The sequence below is a fragment of the Rattus norvegicus genome, chromosome X (assembly GCF_036323735.1).
Source record: "Rattus norvegicus strain BN/NHsdMcwi chromosome X, GRCr8, whole genome shotgun sequence".
NCBI lineage: Eukaryota > Metazoa > Chordata > Mammalia > Rodentia > Muridae > Rattus > Rattus norvegicus.
Window position 1 is genome coordinate 51,882,139 of NC_086039.1, and position 15,169 is coordinate 51,897,307.

General features: G+C 35.6%; 1 protein-coding gene across 11 annotated transcripts in view; it reads left to right on the forward strand.

The window, feature by feature from the left end:
- Dmd (dystrophin) overlaps window positions 1-15,169 on the forward strand; it is a 2,367,748-nt gene that overhangs the window by 812,041 nt on the left and 1,540,538 nt on the right. For all 11 annotated transcript variants that reach the window (XM_063279795.1, XM_063279798.1, XM_063279800.1 and 8 more), the window contains one exon: window positions 5,853-6,003. In XM_063279795.1, the coding sequence (XP_063135865.1) occupies window positions 5,853-6,003 (151 nt within the window). The remainder of the gene's footprint in view (window positions 1-5,852; window positions 6,004-15,169) is intronic.

A 15,169-nucleotide genomic window follows, 5' to 3' on the forward strand; every position in this document is an offset into this window, starting at 1 on the left:
ACTGGAGAGTTTGGAGATGATTTTCAGTCAATCCACGACATAGAGTAAATGTATTTTTATGCTACCAAAGGCCTTATATAAGGGAAAGAAAGACAAGACAAAACTGTGTATTAGCTAAGCATACACACACACACACACACACACATATATATACATATATATACATATATATATGCTTAGATACATATCAATAAATGTATCGTGGTATCTTAGACAAGAAAGGAATTATTACTGATAAGGATACTCTCGTGTTTTTCTTATGCACTTAAATTATATATAACTGTTTACTTCCATTTATGTTTTTTAATAGTAAGTTTTTGCTTAGGACTTAATATGAATTACCATGCAAATTCAGATACTACCTTTCTGCAGTTTGTATCTAGGAGAAACTATTTTATAAACAATCAATAATTACTGCTAGCATCAGGGAGAAAACAATTAAAAATGGAGATAACAACTTGCTCTCATGTCTACTTTACTTAAATTTGAATCCACTTTATCTAAATGATAAGCTTTCTCCTAGTTGCTCATTCACTTGATTTGGAGAAATATACTTCCCATCCATGAAAGTTAGTTTCCTAATTCATACAACAGTCATAAAGCCTTTACATACATATTTTTAAAAGACATTGGTTTTGATGTGGCATTTAAAAGTACTTTTTGAAGCAAAACTATTACAAAGCATAATGAACAATGATAGTCATGAATAAGAGAACTTGCATGAGGCTAATTATTTCTTAAGTGCACAATATTAATTTAATATATAATTTCATTTTTTACTACATAGTTTTTAATTTCTCCACTTATTATTTTTATAAAAGTATATTGGAATTTTTTATAAAGATTGGGGAACATGATAAAAGTAATCAATATTATATTTGAAATTTTGCTTATTCAATTAGAACATTGGAATATGCTTGCAAGAAATAGCAGTCAAGGAATATAAATAATTCCACATTCTTCCTCCTCTCTTATTAATATTGTTTCATATTTTCATGATTCCTTACATCTACAAATCTCAACTTCTGTGCCCATAAATTGGCTCTGTGGAAGTTGACACAGACATTTGTTAAGACATGTATGGTCATAAAGTATTTGATTATCACTAGGCTGATATTTTTCCAGTAAAAATCTCTAACACTACTTTTAAGGATTCAAATGAGAAAACAAAGTGCCTCTGCCTTCAAAATGAAATAGCATACTGCATGCTGACATTCTTGAGCTAGAAATCTGATGTAAAGTAAGCTAAATGTTCTTTGTTTTGCTTGGATTTTCTGATGCATAATTCTCTAAGGAAGGTAGGAGGTGAGAGAAGAGGAGAAGAAAAGGATGAAGCTTCCAACTGTGGAAACACAAGGGAACAACCAGCATGGGGACAACAGAAGATTTCTCTCCTACATGAATAAACTAATTATTTGATTGGAAAAAATGTAACCTGTAGAGAGCAGAGGAGATTTACTGACATTTCTATGAGGCCTGTAAAAGATAAGCACAGCAAGATCTATCAACTTCTCAGATAATTGTGGTTAAGACATGCAGAGGGAAACTAAAAGCTTTGTTATAGTTAAGGGAAAATGAAAGCAAATCAGTAAGGACAAAGTTATGTTATGGTTCACATAATCAGCAGGAAGATAGTTCTGAATAGTGTTTGGGATTAAACACAAGATGTAACATGAAAAATCATTATGCATTACTATCAACACTTTGGCTGAAAGGGAAAAATGTCTTCACAAATATAATCTCCTTTTTTCAAAATATTGCCTGCTTTAATCATGAATTAGATCTGGTATGAAGTAGGGGATAGGGGAAAATGTGATTATGAACAAATAAATGGAGTATTTTCTCACAAATTAACTAAGGAACTAATATATTGCATATTTTATGTAATCATGCAGACAGTTGTAATCTTGAACTGAATTTCCATGCAGTTCATATTACAACATGCATGATGTCAATTTTCTGGTTTTATTTTTACATCACAACTTGATATTGCTGTTCTTATTTCACCCCATGATGCTGATATGATGTCTGTACAGAGCTAGGTCGTCTTATCAACAGAAGCATATGTATCACCCAAGAACTTACTGAAAGTACACAAGTTTTGTCCCAAATCTCAACTGTAGAATAAGAATCTGCAGTTTAACAAGATACCAGGTCATTTCTAAGCATACTCTAGAGTCACTGATCTACCTTATATTATTTGGAAAGTATATCCATGCTCCTTTGTAAATGAATAAATTATATATTCTGTTTCCATTTTATAACAACTAAGGTAGAAAATATTTTTTAACTTCTTTCAAAATTTAAAAATTATGTTACTAATGTTTCATTCAGATCTCAAATGTTAATGCCTTTTTCTACAGTTAACTAATGAAAGAGAAAGATTCTAAAAGAGCAACAATATATAATAGGGGCAATATATAAGTTCTGAAAACATATTGGTTGGATTAGAAACATCAGCTTTTAATTCACTTTATGTGAAATGAGGTCAAGTACCTGTGGTCATGGTGGGTTTTTTTTTCTAGCAATAATGCAAATAATATAGATCAATCAAAAAATGTGGACCTCCATTACACTAATATACAGTATGACACTCAGAGTTTTAGTTACAAACAGAAAATCTAAATGGCTAAAATTTATGTAAACTAGAGTATTCCACTTTTCTAAGAATATTTTCATCTGAAGATAAATGATGCTAAGTAGCAAATTAAGCTTATTCATGCATCCATCCAAACGAAATGTATTATCTACTATAGCCCCAGCTCTGATTTAGTTAAGAACAAAACAGCTTTCCCTTATGAATATAAAGTCATATATTGTCAGAAGAAACAGAAGAATAAAAGGAAAAGAGAGTATGAGATATATTCAGAGGATGAAACATACTTCTTATTTCAAAACAGAGGACTCCATTCAAAGAGAATATTAGTTACAAATATTAAACAAAATTATGTATGGAAAAAGCTTTGAAGACAGCTCATTCACATGAACAAACAAGGATAAATGTCCTAAGGTAGAAGGAAGTGCGATGGAGAAGCAAACATTGTTTCCATTTGATCTGATATGAAATGATATTTGTCTGATTTATAACTATTACAGATTTAATTTAATTAATTTAATAAATAAAGTAAATTAATTCAAGTTAAAGTCATAGAGATGGATGAGACAGCTTGCCACCTGCATAGTCCTCAATATTCTGTATAACTTTGGAGCAGCTATCTTCAGCCTTCTGGCCTAGACCATCAGACAGAACTTAAGTGAAGCAGGAATAATAAAGGACTACCCTACACTTTCTTGGCAGAGCCTAGCAGACAACTATCCCCTATCTGTTTGTCCATCTTAGACATCATTTTGACTGCAGATAAAGTTAGGGCATTTCTTGCACAGTGGCTAGCTTTCAACAATCAAAGTAACTCCACATGGAGGTATTGATGCTCATCATCTTCTTTGAAGTAGAATGGGGTTTAATCTCAGAAGTTGAAATAATGAAATAACCTTAAGTGCTACATCCTGTGGATCTCTGACACATTTGAAGACCATCTATCTATATTATATAATATATAGAAACAAGCAAAACTGCCTGTCTCAAGCTGCTTATTATCTGTACAACCTAGGATATATATTTCTGTGACAATCCAAACTAATATCTAACATGACTATGAGTTTAATCCCAAATAATTTGTAATAGCAGATATTTAAGGACTAGCATTAAACCTTGCAATTTTACATGAGTTCCATAGGTACAAATGCCTACCTAAGAGTCACAAAGTTAACCTTAAAGTGCTAGAATGCGTAGAAGTCAAAAGTTTTCTACTTTAAATATATAAAGATAGGAAGAGAGAAAAATGTTCAGACATATTTAGACATACACTTGTGTATATGTTAAAAAATCATGTGTTATCTCAAGAAAATGACTCATGGTATTTATTGAATATACTAAATCATATGAACACTAAACATCATTAACCTGGTGTATATTAATTTAGTTACCAGAGTTTAAACTTGATTTTAAAATTTTATTTATTTTTATTGGTATTATTGTAGTTAGTGTTCATGTGCATGTATACATACATTAATGTGTCTGGGTATAATCCTGAATACCTGCACATGTTTAGATGCATCTGTATCTAGAAGCATTGATATTGGTGTTAGCAAACAACTTAATTTAGTTGGTTTTACTTTTCTTATTTTGTCCATGAAAATTTATTGATATCTTAATAAATTAGTTGTGGTAGAAATCTATCAGTGGAATTATAGTGAGCAGGAAAAATCAACTTAATTCTGTCTTTAGATTTCTACATACATTTGAGCATATTCAACAGTAAGTTGGGGAGGAGAATAAAATAAATTGAAACCCTTAACATAAAAGTGTGTGTCCATAAGTAATGATATTCTTCCATGGCACATGGAAGTGACAAAGATGATTGCCTGCTTAAATACTTGAGATAATGTGGCTCAGATATTCCCACCTTTCATAATATAGTGTCAGGCTAGGGCTGTATAAATTATACTAATGTTGCATTCATCCTCTAGATCTAGATTCAAATTAAGTGACAGTGGGATAATTTTAAATATACTATATGTTTTTATTAATTAATAAGTTAATTGTTACCCTGTATCCTCTGAGTGGGTGCCCCCACCTCAGCTATCTTGATAGTTGTATATCAAGTCTCTGTAGGATAAGGCACAACAAGACAGCCCTCTGCTACATCTGTGCAGGGGCATGGGTCCAGCCCATTTATGCTCTTTGGTTAGTGGCTTAGTCTCTAAAGACTCCCAGAGAGATCCTGGTCAGTTAACACTGTTGGTCTTCCTATAGGGCTCCTATCCCCTTCAGGGCCTTTAATCCCTTCCCTAAACACTTTGATAAGAGTCCCTGACCTCTGTCCAATATTTGACTATGGGTATCTGAATCTGTTTCAGTCAGCTGCTGAGTAAAGCTTCTCAGTTTGTTTTCTCATTCAACCTTTCAGAGAGTTCTGAAGATTGAATAGAGGCCACTATGTGTGCTGGAAAGTGTCTATATACACTGTTCTACATTGGAAGCTCCATTGGTCTTTTATTATAGAATGTTAGCATTTAACTGGCTATGTGAAATATTTTAGAAATGGTGATATTTCTAGATATGTGATAAAGTAAAATACATATATATGTATAAACATATATACATATATAATATATACATATATTCAGATCTATATATATGCATACAGACATAAGTATATATATACTTATACACTTTCAATATGTATACTTATTCATTTAAAAATATATGCATATATTCATTTAACACATACATACATATGTATACACTTGTACATTATATGCACACATATACAGAGAAGGATAAGTGTTTATACATGTATATGTGTTTATGTGTTAACTTTATATGTGTATGAATTTATACATGTGTAAATGTATATGTGGAAATTATATATATATATATATATATATATATATGTGTGTGTGTGTGTATGTTTGTGGGTGTGTATTGTGTGTGCATGTCTGTGTGTGTGTGTGTGTGTGTGTGTGTGTGTGTGTGTCTGTGGGAACAAAATAGCTATAGTAGAGCCAGAAGAAACTACTGATATTTTACTGCTGTAACATTAGTATCCAATATTCCAAGAAATTTGGTAGACCATCAGTTTTATGTATATATTTATGAAGATGTGTATTCATTAAAAATAAACTGTTTTAGGGTTGGGGATTTAGCTCAGTGGTAGAGCGCTTGCCTAGCAAGTGCAAGGCCCTGGGTTCGGTCCCCAGCTCCGAAAAAAAAAAAAAAAAAAGAAAGAGAGAAATAAACTGTTTTAGTCAAATGAAAATAACTTTTTAAAAATTGTTATTTTTATTAGTTTGCACAAAGTTCTAATGGATCTCCAGAATCAGAAATTAAAAGAGCTAGATGACTGGTTAACAAAAACTGAAGAGAGAACAAAGAAAATGGAGGAAGAGCCCCTTGGACCTGATCTTGAAGACCTGAAATGCCAAGTACAACAACATAAGGTTTGTAGACATTATGATGCTTGCTTTCAAGAATATTAAACTCTTTCTGTTTTTATGTATATTGCATATATATGTGAACACATATAATAACATAGATGAGACAGGAGGGGAGGCTTCTATTCAATAATTTAAAATAAAATGACCTGTCTCATTTCAGTAATTACTGATCTGATTTGACTTTGTGCCTTTCTAGTATTTGAGTCTTTGCCAGTATTATAATTTAAATAGGTGTATCATTAAAAATTAATTCATCCCTTAAGATTCTCTTCACATAAGTAAGATTAAGGCCCTTATTTAAAAAAATATTTTAAGAGGTGCCATGCACCATTTCTGCTGTTTTTTCACCATTTATATGAGAACCAACCAAGAAGATTTTACGAGCTGACACCTTGACCTAGTATTCTAAGCCTCTTAAATACAGAAGAAATTACTTTGTGTTTTTTGGTATGTATCTCAAATACTTTTGTTGTAGTAGCACAGTATAGACTAAAGCACACATTCTTTCTCAAATATAACATAATCAAAAAATTTATATTAGAAAATATTTATACATGTTTCTTGAAGAGACAAAGCCATAGTGTGTTAAATATTAAAATTCTGTTTTCCTATAAGATAGCTTCTTCAGGGATTACACAAATATATTATGAAACATTATTTATAAGGTTGTACTTGGTATATGTTTACCTTCAGTCTATAGACATTTAAAACTGCAAAGTTGGTTATAAGTATTGGTAAAATCGTTTTGATATAACATCTAATATATTTAAATTTTAAGAGTTTTTGTACAAATTACATATAGATTTAGACATACACTTTCTGATTGTTGGCAGGTGTTTGTTGTTTTCCTTGGTTTCTCCTTATGGTGACTGAGACCCCATGAATGTGTGTTAAGTGTGTGTGTGTGTGTGTGTGTGTGTGTGTGTGTGTGTGTGTGTGTGTGGTGTGGTGTGTGTATCAACAATTCGATCCAGAATTCTCATGCAGTTCATTTTACCCTGGACTATTCAATGTTATGGCTAGTTATGAAGTTTGTAGTTCCAATAGGAACTTTCCTGCTTCATGGGTACAGACATGAATCCAGGAACATTTGTGATCTGTCCAGAATCAGAGCCACAGCAGATAGCAAATGGAATACCAAAATTCTTGGTAAACTGGAGATTTTAGATCAGCAACTAATATTTTAAATATGTATGTCCCCAATTATTTTTATTGAAAATCATGTTTTTGGATGTTCTATTTTTTAAAGGTTTTAGCTTGATACTCTGAATAGATTTTTTTAGCGACGTTGGCGATGCCATCCTAGAACTTGATATTCTGACAATTACCCAAAATGTTTTACTTTTCTTTGGAAGAAATAAAGTGCATGGAATGGAAGATATTTGACTAAAATTGTCATAAAATCTGAATAGATTGTTCATTACTGGAAAATATGCCATTTCAAATGAGTATGAAATTGCTTTATGGAAATAATTTGACACAAAAAAGCAAAATGATTATATCCAAGTTGATTATGCAATATGCTGTATCTAAGACATACTCCTGTGCAATGCATAATAAGTTTAGAAAAATATACACACAGGTTCTGGGTGAAGCCAGCTCTTAGGTTTAACTGTTTGCATACATCTTGGAACAACTTTGTGCTTATAGAAGTAAAAGCCTAGAAAAACACATTGAAGATAAATTTCACAGTCAAGTAACTTGTGTTAGACTTCCATGATTTATATTTTTAGGTACATGAGTTCAAATGAATAACTAATTGAAATAATCATTGATTCATTTATACCTTCATTTTCCTAAGAAAAATTATAAAACAAGGAAAATGAGAAATTTGCTTTGAAAAACAAAGTACATCATTAACTTTCATCTTTCCACATTGTCACATTTCCTGCTACTTACAAAATTTAGGGTATTTAACTATCAGTCAAAAGACTGAAGTCCTTCGGCTATCTCCATTTGCTGTGATTGTATTTTAAGTATAATATATATATATATATATATATATATATATATATATATATATGTGTGTGTGTGTGTGTGTGTGTGTGTATGTATATATATATATGTTTGTGTGTGTGTTTGTAAACAAATTGCTATATTATCTTTTATATTTTTTCTTTTTTCAGTACTTGTGATCAGTCTCATAAAATTAATTGCATTTACTAATTTACTAGACAGATACTTCACCACAGAATTAAACCCCAATCCCCAAATTTCTGTTTCTTAAGGATGATTACAGGTAGAAAAATTTATGGAAAGACACTAGTTTTGTTGAGAAGGACTGATTATAATTCTAATCTGATGATCAGAAGGCGTGTTCCTTAACTGACTAGCAAGATAAAAGTACTTGAAAATCTTATAAGTGCACTTTAAATATTGTAGACACACTTGTTTACATTTTGTGAGTGCATCTCTTGATATCTTCATTCCACCACCACTTCAGGACAAGATATATTAGATGCTCTATCAACGTGAAATGCCATTAAGATAAGATATTTCAGGGATCCTGCCAATTAGCAATGTAAAATATCATAGTTGTTAATATTAAATTCAGCCAAGTGGTTAACTCTGAATAGTTGTGAATATTTTCTGTTGGGTGTAAATTTTTAAAATGAAAAGTATAGCAAAAACACCTTCTTATTCAGTCCCCCTAGCTGAAGAGAGCATTAAGAGGATTGCTTTGAATCTCAGGTACCTAGCATTGATTCTTTGTGAGGATTGAATATTTTGAAACTCTTAAATATCATCAGAAAATATTCTGACAGAAAACCTTTATCTTAGTTGTAGAGTGTTTCAGCGATGTTCATAAGGAATTTTATCTTAAATTAGTAGGGATGTGATTGAGGAGGAAGAACCTTTTGTGAGTTGAAGATTTCATTAATTGGAAATGGATTTCTGTTAAAAGGAAACACCGTCACTACAGAATTTTGTCCTGTAGTAGGCACACTGACATGGAGTTTGGGTTACTTATTTGGGTTTCCAAGTCTTTTCAGATTTAGATTTTTGAACAATGTCTCAATGACAATATCAACAAGTTATCACCGGTTATTAAATATGAATTTATAAACGTAATATGCACTATGTTCAGACACCCGCAGACATTCTGTACTAAATGCTAATTAATACAAGCCAAATAACCTATTAGAAGGTCAGTTACCTATCATTTCTTGAAGTTAATTTCAAGCATTTTAGGTGCCAAGATTGTGAAATATCCTCATCTGATGACCTTTAAAATGATCTAGATGTTCATGTAACAGAGAAGGTTTAGTTTAATCCCACCAAAGTAACTGACCTTTGAATTCATTCCACTGTATCCCAGTAGATCTGAACAAACACTCATTAAAGCTTCTGGGTGTGGTGAAGAATACAGACACCAACTGCCTCTGAGATCATTCTCAGCATCTCATAGTCCCATATGACAGATAGACACAGAACAGGGAGCCATTACTTGAGGCAGAATGAAGCACACAGCATGAGAGTTGAATTTGGTGATCTGTTGGAGTAAATGAAATGAAGTTTGAAAAGGTAAAATTTAATTTGTCTGTAGCATGCACTAAAGTTCTACAGAGTTAGGGATACAGGATACTTGTTTCACTATGAATGATCTTATACAGGAGACCTAGGCAGTTACAGTTGTTCTAGGGGTCATAAGGAACCACCATGGCCCTGAAATTAAAACAAATTGAGTAGCAAGTAAGAAAAAAATCTTAAATTTGTGGGCGTTATGACTACTAAAAGAAATAATATTACAGGAAAGTAAGAGGCTAAAGCAACATCTTAGAAATCTATTTCAGAAAGTATGTGCAATATGAAAAATTATAAATGGGTATAAGAAACAATTTGGAGCTCAAAAGCTCAGCCTACAAGCCTAGAATTAGAGATTGAGCAGAGAGCTTTAAATAAAAGATTCTGAGACTAGACAACCAGAATGCCAGAGTTGAAATAAAAAAAGTAGGCAATAAAATGACATGCAGTTTAGCTCAGAACCCCATTTTTTATGGGTTATTTGTCTCGCTGCAGTCTAACTTCATGACTTCTTTGTACATTTTGGATATAAGCCCTTTCTATCAGTTGTAGGATGAGTAAAGATCTTTTCCAAATCTGTTGGTTGCCGTTTTGTCCTAACCACAGTGTTCTTTGCCTTACAGAAGCTTTGCAGTTTTATGAGATCCCATTTGTTGATTCTAGATCTTAGAGCATAAGCCATTGGTGTTTTGTTCAGGAAATTTTCTCCAGTGCCCATATGTTCGAGATTCTTCCCCACTCTTTCTTCTATTAGTTTGAGTGTATCTGGTTTGATGTGGGGGTCCTTCATCCATTTGGACTTAAGCTTTGTATGGGGTGATAAGAATGGATCTATCTGTATTCTACGTGGTGACCTCCAGTTGAACCAGCACCATGGCTGAAAAGCACCTAAAGAAATGTTCAACATCTTTAGTCATAAGGGAAATGCAAATCCAAACAACCCTGAGATTTCACCTCACACCAGTCAAAATGGCTAAGATAAAAAACTCTGGCAATAGCAGATGCTGGTGAGGATGTGAAGGAAGAGGAACACTCCTCCATTGTTTGTGGGATTGCAGACTGGTACAACCATTCTGGAAATCAGTCTGGAGGTTCCATAGGAAATTGGACATTGTACTACCTGAGGACCCAGCTATACCTCTCTTGGGAATATACCAAAAAGATGCCCCAACATATAACAAAGACACGTGCTCCACTATGTTCATAGCAGCCTTATTTATAATAGCCAGAAGCTGGAAAGAACCCAGATGCCCTTCAACAGAGGAATGGATACAGAAAATGTGGTACACCTACACAATACTACTCCCCTACCAAAAACAATGAGTTATGAAATTCATAGGCAAATGGATCGAACTGGAAAATATCATCCTGAGTGAGGTAACCCAATCACAGCAAAACACACATAGTATGCACTCATTGATAAGTGGATATTAGCCCAAATGCTCGAATTACCCTAGATGCACAAAACACATGAAACTCAAGAAGGATGAACAAATGCAGATGCTTCACTCCTTCTTTAAAAGGGGAACAAGAATACCCTTGAGAGGGAATAGGGAGGCAAAGTTTAGGAAGAAATGTCCATTCAGAGCCTGCTCCACATGTGGCCCATACATATACAGTCACCAAACTAGATAAGATGGATGAAGCAAAGAAGTGCAGGCTGACAGGAACCGGATGTAGATTTCTCCTGAGAGTCACAGCCAGAATACGGAAAATACATAGGCGAATGCCAGCAGCAAACCACTAAACTGAGAACGGGATCCCCATTGAAGGAATCAGAGAAAGGACAGAAAGAGCTTGAAGGGGCTTGAGACCCCCTATGAACAATAATGCCAACCAACCAGAGCTTCCAGATGTTGTGCCCACCTCAGCCGGCAAGGAAGATGCAACACCGCCCAATTCTTCTCAACAGCCTTAATTGCAGGACCACCTCATTGCTGATACGGGGACCTCGAGTGGCAAAAGCGCTCGCCTTATATACACAACAGGCTGGGGCTATGCTAATTGTCTTTCAGGGATTGGTGGAGCACGAATCACCCCACTATCAACCCTGATATTTGTCCTCCAAGGATTGGCAGAGCATGAACCACCCCATTAGCATAGTACCGCCCTGGCCAGATTGATGCCAGGTGCAAACCCACGCATGCTCAGTACTGTTGTTCACCACAGGAGGGCGCCAGACCACCTCATTATCCTATGGCCACCCTGGTAAGGGGACAAGCGTGTGCATGTGCAATAAGTTGTTTAAATCCAGACGGGGCTGGATTTCAGCACCATCTTTGTTTTACCGGGCTGTTCCCTACATCTGCCCCTTTTTTCTTTAATAAAATGACTGGTCTAGATCTGAGTGTCACATCAATCTTGTCATTGCTCCTGTCTTAGGTCTTTCCTGATGATGACATGGCCTTACCCGCCGTTGGGTTACCGTACTGCCACCGGGCCCCGTGTCTTAGGTTGGTCCGAGATCGAGGAAAGTTGCCCGTCTCTGGATACAATGACTCCACATGACAGTGACAAAAATGATCTAGGGAGAACTCTTAATCTTTCAAAGAGGCCAGCAATATGTTGGCAGAAGCACCATTTTCAATGGCGATCATAGCCTGGTAAACAACAGCTTTGTGTCTGGCATGTTGTCTTTTTAAATGGCCAATAAGCCAGAGACATACTCCGTATCCCAGGAGGACAATAGCTCCCCTGGCAAACATGCCAGCCCACTCCTTAAAAAAGGAGAAAGCGTTGGTGATCCATGAGGTAACATCTTCAACTGTGATGGGGTCCAACCTAGTGCTGTTGAGGACAGCAATCTGCATCAGCAATTGTCTTGATAGTTGCTCTGCTTTCATGGACCAGTTTCCATTCAGATAATTCAAGATTTCTTTGCTCTGTTAAGAATGCTGAGAAAAGTTAGCTCACAAAGGAGTAATGCATAAACCGCTAAGGGAGGAAACGCAGGACAGCTGCGTCATATGATACAGTGCTTCAATTTGTTCTTGAATTAAATCTTCCATGATTAGCCAATAGAAGGTCAGATGCCAAATGGGTATTAAATTCTTCTAGTATCTCTAGCACCACTGCAGTTCTTTCTACAATCTGATTGACAGTCTCAGCCGTCTGTACTTGTTTAGTCATGGTTATTGTGGCTGTAGTAGCTGAGGCAACAGACACCACATTAGCTGAAATTATAGCTGCCATAATTCCAAAATCTCTTCTGGCTCTTAGCAAATTAAGAATAGGAAAGCAATCTGGGTTTGCCTCCACTGGGATTGGCACAAAGGAGGGATTCTTAACCATCACCGTGGTGTCGTTGGTGCCATCCCAGCATTCAGCTAAATAGCAGACTACATCAGAGCTATTACTATTTAAAACATCATTGCTTACATTAGTATTTATCAGAAAGAAAATGGGTGATCTAACACATACTGAAGTACTAGTGGCAGTATCATTTGCCAAGAGGTTATTATATTGAATATTGATCAACCTGGTATCTTTTTTTCTGGTTGCTGAAACATTATACAGTGTGAAGTTCTCACCCATCAACCTAGCAAAGGGGGTCAGGGATGTATATGCCCCTTGGTCATTGGACAGCACCCATTGAAACCAAGGCCAGAGATTTTCCATGCCAGACTTATTCTGTTTCCAATTAAATTGTGTTTTGCTAAGAGGTGGAGAAAACTCGAATCCTGGCAAGATTTGTTTTGCTCTATGAAATGGACTCTGACATGGGGTAAAATCAGGTGGGAAATCTTGATACGGGGGGCAAGCGGGTAAGACCCTATGATGGGTACAGTTATCTTGTGTATAGTTACCTTGCCCCGGGTGTGATGAAACGCTACAATTATGCATCATAGTCAGTGTTGTAATGTTCGAATCAGCAGAACTATTGACTGAAGTGTTTCCGCTGGGTGAAGAGACCCCCTGTGTAATTTGACTCAAAGCAGCCAGGATGATCCTGGTGCTCATTGCACGGTCACTAGTAGGATCCAACCAATTAGCTAATGTGACTCTACGCAACCAAACACAGGGCAGGGAAGAGTTCTTAACAGTAAAACATGAGGTATGTGACAGAGAAAAGTTAGTGGCGGCATACCGTTGGGGCATTTCTCCATTTGGCACTATACAGGGAACATCACGCAAACAGGAGGTGGAGAAAAAGGTTGGCAAAACAGTAGAATTGCTACAAACTGGCATGGGTACTGGCCAGGATCTGGCAATAGCCCACAGGGTGAGCGAATCAACCTGTATTATCATTCCCAGTAGTAATAATAGGGTTCGTAGTCTCATCTTCAGGAAGAGCAGAAGGCAATTTTCCAGTCAAGCGCTCAGGTACCCAAATTGGATTTTCTTGATTCTTCGGAAAAACACAAACAGCTCCCCTAGATCTCGAAATCACAGGATCTGGGCCACATCATTCATCAGTTAAGACATCCTTCCACTTTACTTCTGCATTAGTCATAGGTGTAGTCGTAGCATGGCGATCTGCGGCACAGCGGCCATGAGCATCCAAAATTAAGAAATTTAGAGTAAAAAGAGCTAAAGAAAGTTGTTCTTTTGGTGTTCGGCCACTGGCAATTCCCTCTTTTTGTTTTTGTATAAGCTCTTTTAAAGTGCAATATGCTCTTTCCACATTTCCTTGACCCTGGGGATTGTATGGTAATCCTGTAGTATGAACGACCTGCATTGTCTGGCAAAATGCCTGAAAGGACTTTGCAGTGTAGGCAGGCCCGTTGTCTGTCTTGAGACTATCAGGCTTTCTCCAGGCTGCCCATGCCTCTAAGCAATGACTAATGGCATTTCGAGTCTTTTCACCAGTCATCAGAGTGGCATGTATAATACCGGAACAGGTATCAACAGAAACATTTTAAATTTCCAAATTGAGATATGTGTGTGACATCCATCTGCAAAGTTTTAGTGGGATCAGACCACGAGGGTTAATCCCCACCTGAGGAGGGTGGTGAAATTGAACACAATTCTGGCAACGTAACACCACATCACAGGCTGTAGCTCTAGAGATTTTAATTTTTTATTGAAGAGTAAAGGCAGGAACATGAAACTTTTGATGAAATTCTCTAGCGAGATCAACCGGAGCAGCATGAAAAATAAACTCCCTATGAGTACTAGCATCCACCAGGGTGTTATTACTGGTCATGGGACCAGGCAAATTAGTATGGGCTCGAATATGTTGTATGAAAAATTTATTTTTTCTGGTCCAAATCAATTTTTTTAATTCTAAAAGAATTTGACATACGGTACTATTCGACTGAATTGGCCCTGCAATTTCAAGTGAGCGAACAGCATTAACTATATAAGCAGAGTCAGAAATTAAATTAAAAGTATCATGAAATCTTTTAAAAACTTCCAATACAGTTTTACATTCTGTAATTTGGGGGGTGCCTGGACTGTAATGAATTAAGACTGGTTCTTGAGAATCAACCATATAGGCACCTACACCTCTTTTGGAGCTATCTGTATAAATATCTAACGCTCCAGACAAAGGCTCAGTGGCAGTGACCTTAGGAAAGAATCACTGGATGTTCAGAAAAAAATTGTAGCAATGGATCCTTAGGATAATGATTGTCAAACTCTCCTTCAAAACTACAGCGTAATATGGCTCAGTCATCTATCAAGGCACACAATGTTTCCATCT